This window comes from Podarcis cretensis (genome assembly GCF_951804945.1).
Source record: "Podarcis cretensis genome assembly, chromosome: 2".
Taxonomy (NCBI): domain Eukaryota; kingdom Metazoa; phylum Chordata; class Lepidosauria; order Squamata; family Lacertidae; genus Podarcis; species Podarcis cretensis.
This window is the reverse complement of record NC_137171.1, coordinates 85381651-85398694: the sequence shown is the minus strand read 5'-3', so window position 1 is coordinate 85398694 and position 17044 is coordinate 85381651. Positions and strand designations below refer to the sequence as shown.

General features: G+C 46.7%; 1 protein-coding gene and 1 long non-coding RNA gene across 6 annotated transcripts in view; one reads left to right on the top strand and one right to left on the bottom strand.

Annotated features, from left to right (window-relative positions):
* The window catches only part of COL7A1 (collagen type VII alpha 1 chain), a 120561-nt gene that overhangs the window by 42600 nt on the left and 60917 nt on the right, over positions 1–17044 (bottom strand). For all 5 annotated transcript variants that reach the window (XM_079966985.1, XM_079966988.1, XM_079966986.1 and 2 more), the window contains 24 exons: positions 16774–16845; positions 15974–16033; positions 15525–15560; positions 14958–15038; positions 14634–14669; positions 14378–14422; positions 13247–13318; positions 13114–13158; positions 12003–12029; positions 11867–11908; positions 10817–10897; positions 9955–9990; positions 9797–9832; positions 8880–8960; positions 8057–8092; positions 7298–7369; positions 6494–6538; positions 6254–6289; positions 5624–5659; positions 3231–3335; positions 2134–2169; positions 1693–1728; positions 1104–1151; positions 251–286 (listed from right to left, as the gene is read on the bottom strand). In XM_079966985.1, the coding sequence (XP_079823111.1) occupies positions 251–286; positions 1104–1151; positions 1693–1728; positions 2134–2169; positions 3231–3335; positions 5624–5659; positions 6254–6289; positions 6494–6538; positions 7298–7369; positions 8057–8092; positions 8880–8960; positions 9797–9832; positions 9955–9990; positions 10817–10897; positions 11867–11908; positions 12003–12029; positions 13114–13158; positions 13247–13318; positions 14378–14422; positions 14634–14669; positions 14958–15038; positions 15525–15560; positions 15974–16033; positions 16774–16845 (1236 nt within the window). The remainder of the gene's footprint in view (positions 1–250; positions 287–1103; positions 1152–1692; positions 1729–2133; positions 2170–3230; positions 3336–5623; positions 5660–6253; positions 6290–6493; positions 6539–7297; positions 7370–8056; positions 8093–8879; positions 8961–9796; positions 9833–9954; positions 9991–10816; positions 10898–11866; positions 11909–12002; positions 12030–13113; positions 13159–13246; positions 13319–14377; positions 14423–14633; positions 14670–14957; positions 15039–15524; positions 15561–15973; positions 16034–16773; positions 16846–17044) is intronic.
* LOC307210861 lies at positions 431–2061 on the top strand. The gene is made up of 3 exons (XR_013836186.1): positions 431–502; positions 837–923; positions 1665–2061. It is a non-coding gene; the product is annotated as an uncharacterized lncRNA (long non-coding RNA).

The following is a 17044-nucleotide window of genomic DNA, read 5'->3' as shown; positions in this document are numbered from 1 at the left end:
AATCCTCTTTTAAAACCATCCAAGTTGGTGACCATCACTGCCTAAGTGAACCCTAAGTGAGATACCATGGTACCATGGTGCTAATTCTTTAAGGGTTTTAAAGCTTAATTCTAGCACTTTGGACAGAGCCTATAAATGTTTCCCTTCATCTGCCTAGTTATTCACCAGAAAGAATCAGGTCCCACGATGGATGTACACTGGAAAGCATAAACTGGGAGGCAAAATGGCAGATGAGGCTGCCAACTCATACCTTAATTCCACTCGCTTCTAAGGCACGTTCAACGTTCTAGACAAAAGGAGGAGGAAACCCATTAGCAAAAAAAGTAGGCAGGGGGAGATAAATTACAAACAAATATCAAACTCTCAACTCTTTGCCTTGAGGGTTCTGGCCACCCTCCTGTATTCCTTGTCTTGCTGCTCCCTATGGGTGATTAGCTCTATTGTGACATCACAGCAGAGCACAACTGAACCATAAGAAGTCAGAGCAACATCACAGAGCTAGGTGAGTCCATACCTGTTATATCCCTCTGATGCCGTGCCTATATAAAAGCTGCTCTCTGCAGAAGGGAACTCCCAACTGGAGACACATAAAGGAAGCTATACCAGCAGATGGTTGTCTTAGGGCAGGATTCCCACTGAGACAGTTCTATATTTCACCAGTTTGTTGCTGGACAAGTTCCCTAGCTTCCATTACTAATAATTTTTTACATATGTGAGTTCATTTTCCAAGTAGTGCTCCAGAGAAACACAGCAGAATACTCCAGTTATGGCAATAAGGAGGCACAGTAATGCCATATAACTGAGAAAAAAAACCCCCATCTCTTATCCATTGTCAGGAACATCCATCAGTCCCCCCTCCGATCCACCGGTGGGAACCCAGAGCACAGAGTGCTACAAGTGGAAAGCAGAGGTACTGCAGAAAGGTACCTACAGAGCAAATACTTCCTTCCATGACTCAAGCCACAAGGCATATTTGGGAGAAGGCAAACACCGCCACACCCTCTCCCAGGGTCTATAGTTAATTTAAACAGAGAGCAAATCTGTACATGTGTCATGTCCCCTTACCAGGCCCTCAAGATGAAAGAGCATGTCTGTTAACTCACCGGTGTTGTTCCAGGTTCCCCTCTAAGCCCAGCTTCCCCTGGTCTTCCCTGTAGGTGACGGGGTGCAGGGTGGGGGAGAGAGAAGGAAAACAAAATAAGACTCATTGTGTACAGCTATAGTACTCAATAGGTGCACATTGTACACCATGTAACAGCCCCCATCAATGGTCATTAGACTGCATTTCATGTGGGCAGAAGCCTCTGGTGTGTTGTGCATGACAATACCCCATTCATATGCATCGCTGCATGATATGCCAAAGGGCCTCATGTAGCCCAGTGCAGACTGGGGATGGTCTAGAACCCAAGTGATCTGCCAATAAGATTACAGTAAGTCCTGGTTCCAATGAGCTTTGAGTCCCTTGAAAATCTACTCTTTCTCAAAGTGGGATGCATATATATTATCACAGTTTTACACGACAAAAGGAAAAATGATTGCTGTGGCAGGTGGAACTCACTGCAAACTGCAGCTAATAATAAAACAGGGATTCCACAAGGCTGAGTCAATGACCCCTCTGTAAGGGGCTCCAACACTTGAGGCCACAATGTCATTCTAATTTTCAGGTGCTTTATGGCTTTAAGAGATACCCACCTGATCTCCTTTGGATCCGGGCTCTCCTCTGTCTCCCTGAAACACAATGCACACAAGGAGTTAGTACTGAAGAGAGAAATTCATTTCTGACTAAGGGTGCAGAATATGGTAGATCTCTGGCTCTACATATAGGGTACTTTGGGTCTAGGGGCCTGGAGTCATGCAACATGGATTGTGGCACACAGGGCAATATATCCTGCTACTGCCAGTAGGGATTCAGATATGCAGAGAACTCCAGTCCACAGCATGCCTCCTTGTTTATTTTCTGGCCATAAGCTCATCTGATGAGAGTGGCCAGAGGAGGATGCCCCATACTTTCAAGGCTGAGTTTTCATATCCCAGAGAGAGTTCAGCTGACACGGAGGCAGGTTTGCAATGTGCTAGCTATATTTTCTTACTCCGTCAAACTGCGTGCAAGTTGAAGCAGAAGGCTTTGCTTACCTTTTGTCCTGAAACCCCTGGGAGGCCTGGCATGCTCTGAAAACAGCAAAACAGTGGTGAGCAAAACAGCAACTAATCAAGGACACTCAACACAAATGAATCCTTAACTACATGGGCTCTGCCGGGACTCCCAGTATAAGGGATACCAGGGTTGGGGGATGCACACTCATGAGTGTGCATGCTCACATATGCAAATACAGACAACTTTCCCCATTCTCTCTCTTACACACATTTTACTCTCCAGCCAACAGAGCCAAGACTGCTGTGTGCAGTGACCTTGGCTGTTATACTGGGGGGGCAGGGGGGGGGAGCTTCTTCCTCAGTACTTCTAGTGAGCTATTAGGAGTGCAGGGACAGAATTCTTGACTGTATGAAGAACTTAAAAAGACTTCCAACCCCTGTGCTGCTGAGGGACAAAAATCACTATCCAATGGACAGTGGCCTTGACTGAATCAAGTATGCTGGGGTGGGGGAAGTTGAAACCTCTCCCCCAGACCTCCCAATGTCTGACCAGCTAGGCAGTGAGGTGAAGTCCAAGGTTCCCCAGGACTTTGAAGCAGTGGTGCCCATTGGGACTGATAGGGCAGAAGGCAGAGAGACCAACTCTGGATTGCCTTTCACACTAGGTAAAGGTAAAGGTACCCCTGCCCGTACGGGCCAGTCTTGACAGACTCTAGGGTTGTGCGCTCATCTCATTCTATAGGCCGGGAGCCAGCGCTGTCTGCAGACACTTCCGGGTCACGTGGCTAGCGTGACAAGCTGCATCTGACAAGCCAGCGCAGCACACGGAACGCCGTTTACCTTCCACTGGTAAGCGGTCCCTATTTATCTACTTGCACCCGGGGGTACTTTCGAACTGCTAGGTTGGCAGGCGCTGGGACCGAACGACGGGAGCACACCCCGCCGTGGGGATTCGAACCACCGACCATGCGATCGGCAAGTCCTAGGCGCTGAGGTTTTACCCACAGCGCCACCCTTTCACACTAAACAACACCAATTCTGCTCTCAGTTCAGCATCCTGGGAGAGTCCGCCCTTTTCTGCTGGTGAAGTTGGCAAAAATAATGTGGTGCTTATTATGCGTGAGGAGGCTACTCACCTGGCCTGGAGGACCAACTTGCCCTGGCATGCCAGGAATACCCGGTGGCCCTGGGGGGCCTGGAGGCCCAATGGTCCCTCGCTCTCCTTTCACACCTTCGCGACCCTGCCAGCAAAGAACATATGCAGTGACACGTAATACAGAAGGGGGTGCCTTATACAGAGTCCATCTGGCTTTTCCTGACTGGCAGTGGCTTTGCAGGTTTCTCAGCCCTGATGCCTGAGGCCTTTTTAAGCTCATTGGGGCTGGGGATTCACCAGCGATCCTTTATTTATTTACTATTATCATCATCAACAATCTCATTGATTAATTTCTTCTCATGAGGCATCTAATAGCAATTTACTACACACACACACACACACACACATATTGTGCTTTTCGGGGGGGGGAGTGTATGAATGAGGTGCATCAGTACTCATATATTGATAGAAGTGCTGTGGGCGTCAGCACAAAATGGCTGCCAGGGGCAGCAAAAAAAGAGGTACTGGTACTTCATATTGTAGAGTACGTTAAAGGGAGAAAAGCCCAATGTGTGCATATTTTATACACACACAATTTAAAAAGAAAAGAAAATGAAGCTCTAATAATTAACTACAGCTTCCCTAGTACTCTCTCTAATCTGCACTGCTTGGCAGCCTGTATTCCTTCAGAACATAAGAACCCTCCTGGAGCAAGCCCAAGACCATAGCTGTCAACGTTTCCCTTTTTTAAAGGGAAATTCCCTTATTCCAAATAGGATTCCTCGCAAGAAAAGGGGAAAGTTGACAGCTATGCCCAAGACCCATTTAGTTCAGAGTGGCAAACAGATGCCTGGGGGAAGCCTGCAAGCAGAGTCCGAGTGCAATTGAACTCTCCCCATATGTCATTCCCAGCAACTGGGGTTCTGCGGCAGACTGCTTCTGGCAGTGGAGGTAAAACCTCTGAATGCCAGTGCCTCCAAATACCTGTCTAAAGCTCCCAGAAACCCTGTAATTTCTAATGATTCCTTTTTAGGTTCCCCCCCCCCCAAAAAAAAATAAATCTGGAGGATGTAGCTATATCCTCAGGGTCAGGTTGTGCCTCAAACTCAGATAGCATCTTAAATGAAAAATATCAACTTATCGGTCAGGTCACAGTGACATGAAAAGCAGTAAGTTTTGAGTAATAGAGTAGCTGAGGCTGACAATCCCACCCAATGCTCAGCTGCAGTCACAGGGCTTTTCCTATACTGTCAGTGTGTAAAGAATAAACGCATGAACAAACAGAGGCTTAAGTATTGCATGGGGAGGAATTCAACATTGCGCTGCTATGATTGTTCAGTCACCACGAGCATTTCTGCTTGCTAGATAGAATAATCTCCCTGTGATGCCCCCAAGTTGACTTCTCTCAAGCTCCTAAAAGTGATTTGGTGGGAGAAGGTGCACACAGAAAGGAAAGCCCCATGGCACTATTGGGACTCGGGGGGCTGCCCCCCAGTAGCGCACCTATTTAATTGAATGGCTCATGGGATTCAGACATCTTTCCCCAATAATATTGATATTATTGTTATTATTATTTAAATTTGTGTACCACCCTTCATCCAAAGATCCCAGGGCAGTTCACAACAGAAAAATACAATGCTAGAACACAAGATACATAATAAAACAGAAACAAACCAATATTTCCTCTTCCACAAACACATTTAAAAAGCCACAGAATGTTAATCAGCCAAAGGCCTGGTTGAAGAGAGACGTTTTCACCTGATGCCTCAAAGTGAATAATGAAGGTGCCAGGTGAGCCACCCTGTAGAGAGCATTCCACATGTGGGGAGCCACCACAGGAAAGGCCTGTTCTCATGTTGTCAACCTCCAGAATTTGCATGGGGGAGGCACATAAAGAAGGGCCTCAGATGATGATCACAGGGTCTGGTTGGGTTCGTATAGAGAAAGGTGGTCCTTGAGGGCACTGCGTTCCTGAGCTGTTTATGGGAGATCTACCCAGCATGCAAAGCATATTGTTCATTTATTGCTGGGAAAATACAATTGCATTTTGTAGTTGGCAGCACTGCCTGTGATCTAGTTGCCCAAGAGGCACAGGCACCTAATGGATACTGCTAGCCGAGGTGGGGATACCGGCAAACTTGTTTTATGCTTAAGATAATATTTTATTCTCTTGTTAATTGTGCTGTTTTAAACATGCATTTTATATTTGACATCCTTTAAATAATGTTTTCTTTTTAAATGTTTAAGGTAATGTTTTAATTACGCTGCTTTGAATATATACTTCATATTTGATGTTCTTCAGTAATGTTTTATTCTGGAATGTTTTATGTGGCGTTTTAATGTGCTGTAACCTGATGTGAGATTCTTTTCTTTAAAATTTAAAGTTGTTTGGGAATAATAATAATACCACCTTTCAAAGGCAATGGTACTTACATCTCGGCCGGACGCTCCAGCTTCACCTTTGTCCCCCTAAATAGGAAAAATGAAAACAAGATTTTATCATTAAAATTACCATTGTGCAGTACAGACAGGATTGAGCCATGCCTTCCTACTCTTGGTATTCCTTAAACAGAGAGGTCCAAGCTTCCTTGGATCCCTACACCTAGTAGCAGTTCAAGTGGTGAAGAGGTGCTGCACTCTCCAGACTAGTATCCCTGCAGCACACCCTGGGCAGGGCTGGGGTGGTGGCAGGTCAGGGTTGTGGTGGGAGTGCAAGACTGCCTCTGCCCATGTACCTGTACTGTCCCAAACTTGCTGCCAACCTGCCTTGCTTCAGCCCAGTCCAGGTAAGCTTCAGCAAAACCAGTGTTGGAAGGGCAGCTCTGCCCCACCGCACCGGCGGCTGCTGCCTTACACTCATCACTGCACAGCTCACTGACACTCTTAATGCAAAGTGGCTGCTATGAGCTACAGAAGGATGGTGGTCATGCTGGAAATAATGGTACCTCTGATGAGGGGTTTGTTTCATCATAATGCCCACCCTGCTTTCTGATAGGCTGCAAGTAGGCTGGCTAGCAGGAGGAGGTTTGGCTAACATACTAGGAAAACATATAGGGCATTTACCTTCCTCCCATCTTCTCCTGGAGTCCCATCTTCACCCTGGAAAATAAAATGTCACATCTATGTTACTGCTCCTAGGTCTGCTTAGAGACCAATCGCTCTGATCTTCCCATTTGCTGCAATATCTGATAAAAAGTGCTCTTTCAGTCTCCCACACTTCCACCCCACCAATACAATCCCTTGCCTGTCAGGCCTGAAGCCCCACTTCTCCAGCAGGGGATGGGGGTCAGGCCCATCACTCACATTCTTCCCATTCAGCCCAGGTTTGCCGTCATCGCCAGGCTTGCCCTGGAAAAGAAATGCAAGTTGTGAGCCAAGAGAGGGAACCGAGACACTGAACTGCCCAGGATCACCGTAAAGAAACTGGGATTTGAATCTACATCAACTGAGCACAAGATCACCCTTCGTTCATTCTACTCTGGCTTTCATCCTTCAGTGAAAAAATATTTAAACATAACAATTTCAAAAGGAGGAAGAGGCAAGGGAGACCTTTCTGGGAGATGTTAAAACATCCCAGTTTTGGTACGGGCCATGCTGCTCAGAGAATTGTGTTTCAAGGCTGCGATCACACGATGTAAAACTGTGGATTGGCCAATGTTGGCTGGTAGGGTTGATGCGCTAATGACCAATGCAATCTGCACTACAGCCTGTGCAGATACATAACAGAGGCAATCTAGTACAATTATGAAGCAGAAGGTTGCATTCAACCCAAAGCAATGCCAGGGTCGTCCAAAAGCACACCTTTCCTCCTTTCAGAAGAACTACGCACTTCCATCACCTGCCTCTTGGGAGTGCCCAGGTGCACGTCCAGTCTTAAATGTACCACCCATTGACTGTCCTTACAAACAGCAAAGCTGTTTCTCTTTGATCGTCCTGCAAACTCACTATTCCTCTTATCACACAGGATGGGACACAGAAGAAGAGCAACGTCATAACAAGAGCCACTACAAGGAAGTATGATGTTGGGTGTGTATTATCAGGGGTCAGCTGCACAATACTATCAGTGGGTGCAGAATACCATCCTTCATGCTTAAGTACATTACTCACAGCCAGTCCTGGAGGTCCTGGGGGGCCACTTGCTCCAGGAGGACCCTGCTCGCCACGCAGACCTGCAAGACCCTGCAAAAGGGGGGGGGGGAGGCAAAGAGGTGAGAAGTAGACCCCTGTTAGTCTGCAAAGCAGAAGAGAGACCCAACTCTTCATAAGACACTTAGTAGCTGAGATTAAGAAATCTCTCACAGTGTGGAAAGACAATGCCAAGCACCCTTTAGGATGGGTAAGACAACAGGACTCTATACAGACTGCACTATGATCAGCAAGAGGAAAATTAAAATAGACCAGGGTTTTCTGTAGTCCCTGAAGAGCACACTAAGGTGCTTAAGTGCTAATCACTGACAAGAAGAAAGGCCAGGAGCTGTGCTCAAGCAGACTAAGGAGATGGAGAAACAGTAAATGATGGACTTGCTGTAAGATTTCAGCTTCTAAGTAGCACCTCACTTTTGAAACAGGATTGCAAGAGAAAGTACAGTGGTACCTCAGGTTACATACGCTTCAGGTTACAGACTCCGCTAACCCAGGAATATTACCTCGGGTTAAGAACTTTGCTTCAGGATGAGAACAGAAATCGTGCTGTGGCGGCGCGGCGGCAGCGGGAGGCCCCATTAGCTAAAGTGGTGCTTCAGGTTAAGAACAGTTTCAGGTTAAGAACGAACCTCCAGAACGAATTAAGTACTTAACCCGAGGTACCACTGTATCAGCATTTGAGCTCAAAACTCACACAGCCTGATGTGAGGTACCCATACTTACATCTCTGCCAGGATCGCCCTGCTTCCCAGGATCACCCTAGGGGGGGGGAATAAGACGTGGATGTGATTGAGAGCCAGGCATACAGCAAACTTAGAATCTAGTGTGCAGGAGATGCAACACCATTTTATTTATTTATTTCATGTCTAAGATGGTAAGATACTTTAAGCAAGCCCCAGAGGCAGGTATAATCACATCATTGTTATTTTATTTGCAACAGCTAATATTTATTGGTACCCGACCCCTGACCCCCCCACCCCAATTTCTCTACACACAGTGCTGGAGAGGCAAAAAGTCTGTTTTTTTCACAGAAACATCTCTCTTCTTATGTTTAAAGTCAGGTCTGGTTCTAGAGCAAAACAAGAGGTTAATTTAGGAGTCTATAAGAACACATTTACTACTTGGACAAATGTGTTTAATTCCCTTTTTAAGGTGACACAATGTGATCCAATTAAAACTAAATTAGGCTTGTTAAGGAGTATACACACTTTCACATTACAAGCTCTCATCACTAGTCAGAATCACATTCCACCTAATGAAGACTGCTGTGAAAGTCAAAAGTTTTCTCCTGCACCAACTAATCTGGCCCAATAAACACTCTGAGGACTTCTCCTAATTTGGGACCAAAAGATCAACCCAGCTTCCTTATTATAGACATATTGCTAAGGTAGATGGCAAATGTTACAAAATGGCTGCCTGTTCTAATCACTCTAGGTATGGTCTTTAGAGCAGCTCACAGGACAGCTGACTGGGCTGACAATGACACAGTCCTACTGTGGCTTAGCTATACCTGCAAATTGTATCTTTTACCAAGCCTTACACTTACCCTTGGGCCTGCAGGTCCTGTTTGACCAGGCTTCCCATCTAACCCATTCCGGCCATCTTGCCCTGGAGGGCCTCGGTCACCCTGGAGGAGAATTAAATGAGTGAGTGCCGAGTGTTCTGGACCACAGTGCTCTGGAAGGTGGCAAGCAGGAAGAATGGGAGCTGTGGGAAACGTTTTCTATGCTCTGGATCTTTGGAAAACCTCTAGCCCATGGGCTTAATTGTGCAAGCCACGCCCATCTGTCAGTCACCTGACATTACACATGAAGCTCTGTTATTTCTGGTCTAAGCACTAAGTGCTAAGATTGGAGACAAGAGATCCTTTATCTCCAGTCTTAGCACTAAGCACCACAGCACTAAGACAAGACATTAGCTTATCTCCAATTTTAGCAGTGTGTTGCCTAGCGCTAAGATTAGCGATAAGCCTCTGCCCCTCTTTGACAGTTGTATCTCCCATCACTAAGACTGGAGATAAGCCTCTGCAGTCTTTAAAAGGCAGGTGTGAAAAAGCCTCTGATCTTTAAGAGGCAGTAGGAAGAGGCATATCTGCAGAATTAAGGCTGTGGGATCTCTGCCACTATTGTTTATCATCAGTCATAATTTCAGTGGCTCCATAAAGCTCCTGAGGTACTGAGCAGTATCAGAGACAGTGGTAGAAAGAACCACGAAAGAAGTGCACTGCATTTGTGTATAAAGTTGTAGCTATTTTATAATTTCCCCATTTAGATCCAAAATTTGCTATCCGAAACAAAAATTGGCATCAGAGAAAACCTCAGCTTTCTTTTTAAAAAAGTAAACAAGCTGTTGCTATTGTGGATAGAAGTGGGTGCAGCATTTACTTGGGGGAATGATAAATACAGTGGGTTTCCATGGTTCTCACCCTCACCTCTAGCATCCTAAATGTCAGAGCTCTCTTACCTTCTCTCCCACAGGACCTCGGTCTCCGGGGTCACCCTGCAAAATGAAAGAGATGAGCACATGCTCAGTTTGCAAAGAACCACGCAGAGCTGGGAATTACGCTCTCCAGAAATCATACAGGGAGCAGGACACATCAAGGCAGAGAGAAAAAGACTTACACGAACTCCAGGGAGACCTCTGGAGCCTTCAATTCCCTGCAAGAGAGGGGCAAAAAAAGGAGGGTGTGAGAAGGGTGTGTGGCTGATGTTTAGAAATTTTTAGGCCATTTACGCCAACAGCCCTTGTCTTTCCATCCAAGGGTTCTCAGTCATACAAATAAAATAAAATGTGATAAATAAAACAGCAATATATTACACTCAGAAACAAGGCAGGTTAAAACATCAACAGAACTCCAATTTAAAACCAGTTCAAACGTATTTACAAATCAGCTTGTGGGCTAGGGACTTGTCTAAATAAAAATGCTATTGACTGCCGCTGGAAGGTCATTAGAAGTAAGGCTAGCCAGGGCCCAATTGACAAAGAGAGATACACCCTTGAAGCCACTTGCTATCCACTACAAAGTCACTTACCCCTGAGATTATCCCTCATTACTCTCTCCAAGGCATGATGATCTTTTGCTTTGGTGCACCAACCCTTCCTACTCAAAGCAATGTACAGAGAACCATAAACACGAGTGGCCAACATGGCCCTCACTGGCACCCATGTGCCCCCACAGGCCCTCCCTGGCCCCCACAGTGGTCTTCTCCTGTTGAAATTGGAAGAAGCATTCTGCTGTAGCCAATAGAACAGATTGCGGTGTGTGGTTTCTCCCGATATAGATGAGACACAAGCCCCCAAAAGTTCAGCAATCCCTGCCGTAAACAACAGGAGATGAAGCCATTCCAAACCTAGAAACCTGCCCTTCATCCCCTTTATATCCAAAGTTTGTTTCTTCTCCAATGGCTGCTCTACATTGCCTCAGTCTTAGCTTGATGAGGTTTTGGGTATCCTCAGATATAACTCCAATGAACTGGCACCTACTCGTTCTCCTGGCAGGCCAGGTAAACCAGCATCTCCTTTGACACCTTTCATTCCATCTTCTCCAGGGTCCCCTGGCTCCCCCTGTAAAGGAAACAGTGGTGCAGTGAGTGAGTGAGGAAACAACAACGGCATGCCCTCGCTTCTCATTAACCAATATCCACAGAACTATTTCTGAAGAATGCCCAAGGGTGATTGATTTCTCTGAGGGTCAAACTGGACATGATGCTCAAATGCCCATATGGGATTTCCTTCCTGTGTAAAGAGCAGAGGATTGTAGTACAGGGGGAAGGGGGAGGGTTAACCCCCCCCACACCTCCTGTGATCTTGATTATTTATCAGCTCCCCCCATTAATTCTATTTGCATTTATTTTATGAAAAACACCCTTCATGTGTCAGGTTTAGCACTTCTCTCACACAAGACATGGAACACTGGCAGTTTTACTAGTTGAGGTTTATTTAGCAATAACAGGTGGTCCATGGGGTCACGAAGAGTCGGACACGACTCAACAACAACAACAAGGTTTTCAGCAGTCCAAGCTTTTCACAACTCATTCCTCACTGTCAGAGTCACTTGACTTGACTGACTACTGGCCCCTTCCAAGGCCAGATAATATACCTTCCTGCTGGTCTTCCTTTGTTCTAATCATTTGCTCCGCCTCCTACTTCTTGGAGACTCAGGTGCAGCCAATTCCTCCTCCTCTGGAGTTGAATCCAACCCCCTCCTACCACCTGCCTCCTGCTCCTTCATCTCTGTGCTGCTGCAAAAATGTACAGGCAGCATTCCAGAGCGAGGAGGGCTTATCTCCCTTTCGTTGTGAGAAAGAATCAAGCCCCCCTTTGCGGATTCCTCTCTGCTGGCCATCTCTCTGACACCATGTTAAATGCATTCAATGTTCTGTCTAGTCTAGCCCCTAAGCAGCATCTCTTTGCAAGACATAACTGTTGGGATTTCTGCTTCCACCAAGAATGCCCGGAGTCCAGAGCCTGCCATCTTCCCTCCACAGTTCCCAGCAGGTGGGGCAGATGGGATCTTGGAGCCAGATTACTCACCTTCTCGCCTTTTTGCCCTCCTCCTCCAGGTCCTGTACCAACCTGCAGAGCAGAAAAGAGGAGGGGTATGTTAGACACTTGCAAAGGCAGAGCCAAAGTAAAATACTGCCTCTGGGGAGGGAAACGTGGAACTTACTGTCTGGCCTGGGGGTCCAGGCTGACCCTGCAAGGGGAAGGGGGTAAGTGGGAAGAAGAAAGGAAAACAAAGATTCAGCACTATGTCCCAGGCAAGAGCAAAGATAAACATCACATTTGTTAATAAGGAGGATGGGGAATCCCTGATGCACACCATAAAAAGCACACATTCCTGTCTCTCCAGCGGGCATTGAGGGCTCCAGGTTTCTTTCAGAGAGGTAATGCTGGACATGTAGTCAAGAAGGGCTGGGTGTTCAGAGATGGCCAGCTAGTTCAGCCTCCTCTGCTTGGATGATTAATGACATTTATATCCTGCCTTTCTTCCATTTTAGGATTTTAGGAAGGTTTCCCAGGTGATTACCCATTCAGGCACTGATCAAATATTGAGCCCCAGCAAGGCTGCTGCATCATTAGCCTTCAGAGTCATTTCCCTGGGAGGCTGGCTGCCAACTCCAGTGCCAGCATACGAAGAATACGAAGCACCCATTGCCAGGATTTGCCCTTATTACTGTAACATGAAGAAGCGCGACAGCATCTTCAGTGCCAAAAACCTTTGGGATGTGACAAATAGATGGCACTGGAGGATGCCACACTGAGCGCTCAAGGAAACAGAATGGAGAACGGAGCCAGAACTTGTGTAGGCCAAGAGCTTGGGGGCACAGGAGACTCGGCTTGCCAGTGTGGACACAAGGAAGGGAAATAGATTTGAATGAGGAGTGTGGAGAGCAAAAGCCAGCCCCTGTAAAGGCACTGCTGGGAGGTTCTGAATGTTCACTGCATCTATTTTATACAAGGATCTGTGTGTCTGTGTGTGTCTGGAAGTTCCCATGGTCAGGAAGAAACATGGAAGCAGCTTGCTGTTGTAATAATACTAATACCAATACTAATTTTATTTGTACCCCATCCATCTGAATGAGTTGCCCCAGCCATTCTGAGTGGCTCTGTATTAAGATAATATGTTTGTTTTGCAGCCCTGTTTGGTGCCAGTAACCATGCTCCTGTCCGTTCTCATCTGGAGCCCCACAGCAAGGTCTAGGCCTCTGGGCAAGATCTCAAGCAGACAACATAGATTGGCTAGAGCAGCCCTTAGTGGGAAAAGCACAGCTACTCACAGGATCTCCTCGGTCGCCCTTTGACCCTGGTGCTCCAGGACTGCCCTGCAAAGGGAAAAAGCAACATAGTAAAAGCAAGCCTGGGGTAGGTGGGTGCTGCAACCGAGTCAAGGGGTGCACAATGGGCTCTTACATTTCTCCCGTCTTCACCTGGGTCGCCTTGGTCCCCCTTCTCGCCAGGGAGCCCTCGGCTTCCTGGCAGACCCTGCGATGTGAAAAAGAAATGAAAACAATCAGAACGTTATCAGGTAGCCAATATCACACTGGGAAGGGCCTGGGGCATTGCCTTGTGGAACTGGCTAAATGGAGTGAGGCTGGACAGGGAAACTAGTCAGTGGAAGGGGGCAATCAGAGGGCCGAGGAATTCAATGCTGTGTTGAAAAGGAAATTCTCCAACTTCATCTAAGAAACAAGGAGGATCAATAGAGTCCAAACCTTCAGGCTGCAGGCCACCCCCCCAAAAAAAAAACCACCACCAATCAGCACTGCTTATGCTAGTGGTTTTCAACCAGTGTGGCGTGGAACCTTGGGGTACCTTGAATGATGGTCAAGCGGGTACTGCAGGCAACACTGGACTCTGTCCCTCTCTCCTTCCTTCCCTCCTCTGATGCCCTCTTGCATCTCTGCCTCCCAAAGGCTTGCACAGCTGTTTGTTGTAGCAGCCCTGGCTACAAGCTCCCCAAGCGAATGATGCCTCTGGGACTGGCCAGGGGGTGCTTCCCAGGCCCCTGTGGGGCAGTATGACGACGTTCCTCTCTTTGGGGCAGGGGCATCAGCTGCAGCTGCCGAGAGGACTCCCAAAGAGATGGGAGAAGAGGCTGAGGGAAGGCTCCACAAGGGAAGGTGTTCAAAAAAGGGTGAGAGGCTGCCAGCTCTGCAGGCAAGGGGTGACACAACTGGGCTCCTGAGCCCCACAGGGGTGCCGCAGAAAGAATGTAGTTGGTCAAGGGAGCCGTGGACTCAAAAAGCTTGAAAACCTCTGGCTTATGCTAATATGTCAACCTTCCAGGCTAGGCCCATACAAGAAGCAAAAGATTGCACAGCAGCTCTTCTGCAATGCCAAAGCCCAGGCTCAAAGGACGGAGTTTTATGCTGTGACCCTGAAGGGATGGCAAGTCAGTGCTGGCAAGTCATCTCACCCACAGTCCCCTGCTTCAGTGTTTACAGCATCCTGTATCTATATGTCTCCATGACTTTTCTTAGAAATAATTCCCAACTTCATGCCACACATCACCCGCTTGGGCAGTGCTTCCACTGTACTTACCCGCAGACCCCTCTCTCCAGGTTTGCCCGGTAGACCTGGTTCACCCTTGGGAGAGAAAAAAAAAAGAAGAAATGAGAGAGGGCTAAGTACTTGAACATGATTTGGGTATTGCATACATTATGTGTAGGCTATATTTAAAGAAATGGACAGTTGGTGGAGTATAAATCTCTTATTTTTGCATTTTGCCTTTGATAAGTAAAAGAAAAAGCAGGAACATCAGAGTGGGCAGGTGGCAAATTGAGAAGCTCTTACTTACTGGGGTTCCTTCATCTCCTTTGTCACCTCTTTCACCCTAGAAGCAAAGAATCCACAGCAGAGAAGTTGTTTCCATCCTTCTTATCACCATCAAAATACAACCACACCTTCAACAGGCCCTGTGTTAAAGCCTAAGTACCCACAAATGAATCTACTTGTTAAGTATGCGCATGCCTTGCCCTGTTGCAATCTAAAGCAACAGGCCAGCAGCATGGTCACCATACAAATGCATGGCTAAAAAAAAAAGTTGGTACTCAAAATGCAAGTTTAGGCTAAAGGTAGATCCCAGGTCTGAAAAAGGTGAAGTCTCTTTTCTCTTACTTACCTCTTTTCCTCTCTGTCCCATCTGTCCAGTAAGCCCAGGTCTTCCTGGTTCTCCTCTCTCACCTGGGTCTCCTGGGTCACCCTAAGCAAGAGAACCATTGGGAAAGGAAATGAACATGACATCAATACAAATAATGCAGGATCCTAAAGGAGCCCCAAACTGACCACCAGGCACTGGAACATTCTCTGAAAAAGCTAAAAGGTGCTTCTACCCCCAACGCTTACTCAGCCTGCATAGAACCACTCTCTGAGAGCCAGGATAATGTGTTGGACTTGAACTGAGGTGTTGAGATTCCTGCTCTGCTATGAAGCTCACTGGCTGGGACTCTAGCTCCCAGCCCCAGCCAGCATGAGCAGTGATGAAGAATTATCTGAGTTGTCATCCAGCAATATCTGGAGGTTCACTGGTTCCTTATCCCCACATTACATTCTCTCTCTCTCTCTCTCTCTCTCTCTCTCTCTGTTACACACACACACACACACACACTATAACGATGCAAGCACCACTTGCCTAGCCCAGACTTCATCAGCACCCTTTTGCTCCCTTCAGCCAAAGCACAATAATTACCTTTGCACCCGTCTTCCCAGTCAAACCAACAATCCCCTGTTTTGGGAAGGGAAGAAGCAGATAATTAATATGGTTCTATGTCACTCAGGAAAGCAGAGGCACCTACAGAGGCTGAAGCCACATTCTCTTTCAGATAAGTAAGGGTTAACAACATGGGGCAAAGGGGAAAAATAACTCTTCTTCGGACGCACAGTGCTAACCCTTCCGCATGAATATATAGCAGGCTGAGCAGACATGACTCACATCTGCTGCTTGTGCAAATGCTGGCAAGCTTTGAACCTACTGGAGGTGGGAGCCAAGGCACTGCACAGACATCAGCCCATTGGGTCAAATCAAAGAGCAGAGGCTGAAGAGATCCCTCTTCTTCAAAATAAAGAGGGGGACTAACAGAGCCCTGGTGCACAGCTGGTTGCCTGAACACAGATCCAGGAAATCAGGATAGGACTCACCCTGTCCCCTTGCTCTCCTTTTGGACCAGGTGACCCTGGGACACCAAGTCCAGGCGGCCCCTAAAAGGAAAAACATAGCCATGTCAGGATGAAAACCAGTTGAGGAGATGTGATATATGTATCCCCCATGTAACACATGCACACTGATTTCACATCATATTTACTCCAAAGTTCCACAACACATATTAATAAGATTTGGGCAAGTTGGTCCTGCTATATGGAAAGATGGGGTTTCATGACCTGTAGCAGTGAACTATCTTTTTATCAAATGGTCATAAAAAGAGAGTTTCAACCATTAGTCAGATCTTGCTCAACTGGATGGGCACAGTCATTAATCATCTCAAATGGTAGGGGTTTGAAGTAGAGCCTGGCAAAATGTTTTGTGGAATGGAGGTAGAAATCCATCTTTTGTTCTCGGTTTTGGCTGGACAGGCAGCAGGTGGAAGGAGCCCTGTAACCTCCACCAAGGATGAACCACCATCCTGCTCTGCCCAGCTTCCTGCCACCAAAACAATGAGTAAATTTTGCAACATTCTCTAGCTTGGCCTTACAGCATCTGCTTTCCTCATAGGTGGCCAAACCAATCTACTAGGATTGTTACTTAACGGATTTCTAGCCCGCCTTTACTTCTCAGAGTAAAGTTGTTAGGCTTCTGTCCAGAAATGTATATAATCCCTGACAAAGTTTTTAGCAGTGAGCATCTCAGTTTGGCTTGAAATCCGGACTCTGGAGTCAAAGAATCAAGTTCTGCACACTGCATCATCACACCCGGCATGCGCTGAGACATCTTGACCACTCACACGCTCTCCTTTGCTTCCGGCATCTCCTCTGGGTCCAGGTGGCCCCTCTGGTCCTACAAGGCCCCTCTCCCCCTAAAGAAAGAAGATAGCAACACAGCTTCAGTAATTAATATTTTTTAAAAAAAATAATTTTTATTAACTGGCCAATCACATCAAATTAAATCACGTCATATAAATTCCGAATTACAAAGCCAAATTTTTAAATTTTGTTGGGGGAACCCATACTTCAAGATCCAAAGGGGAATTCAGATCATCTTCTTATTACTGCGTT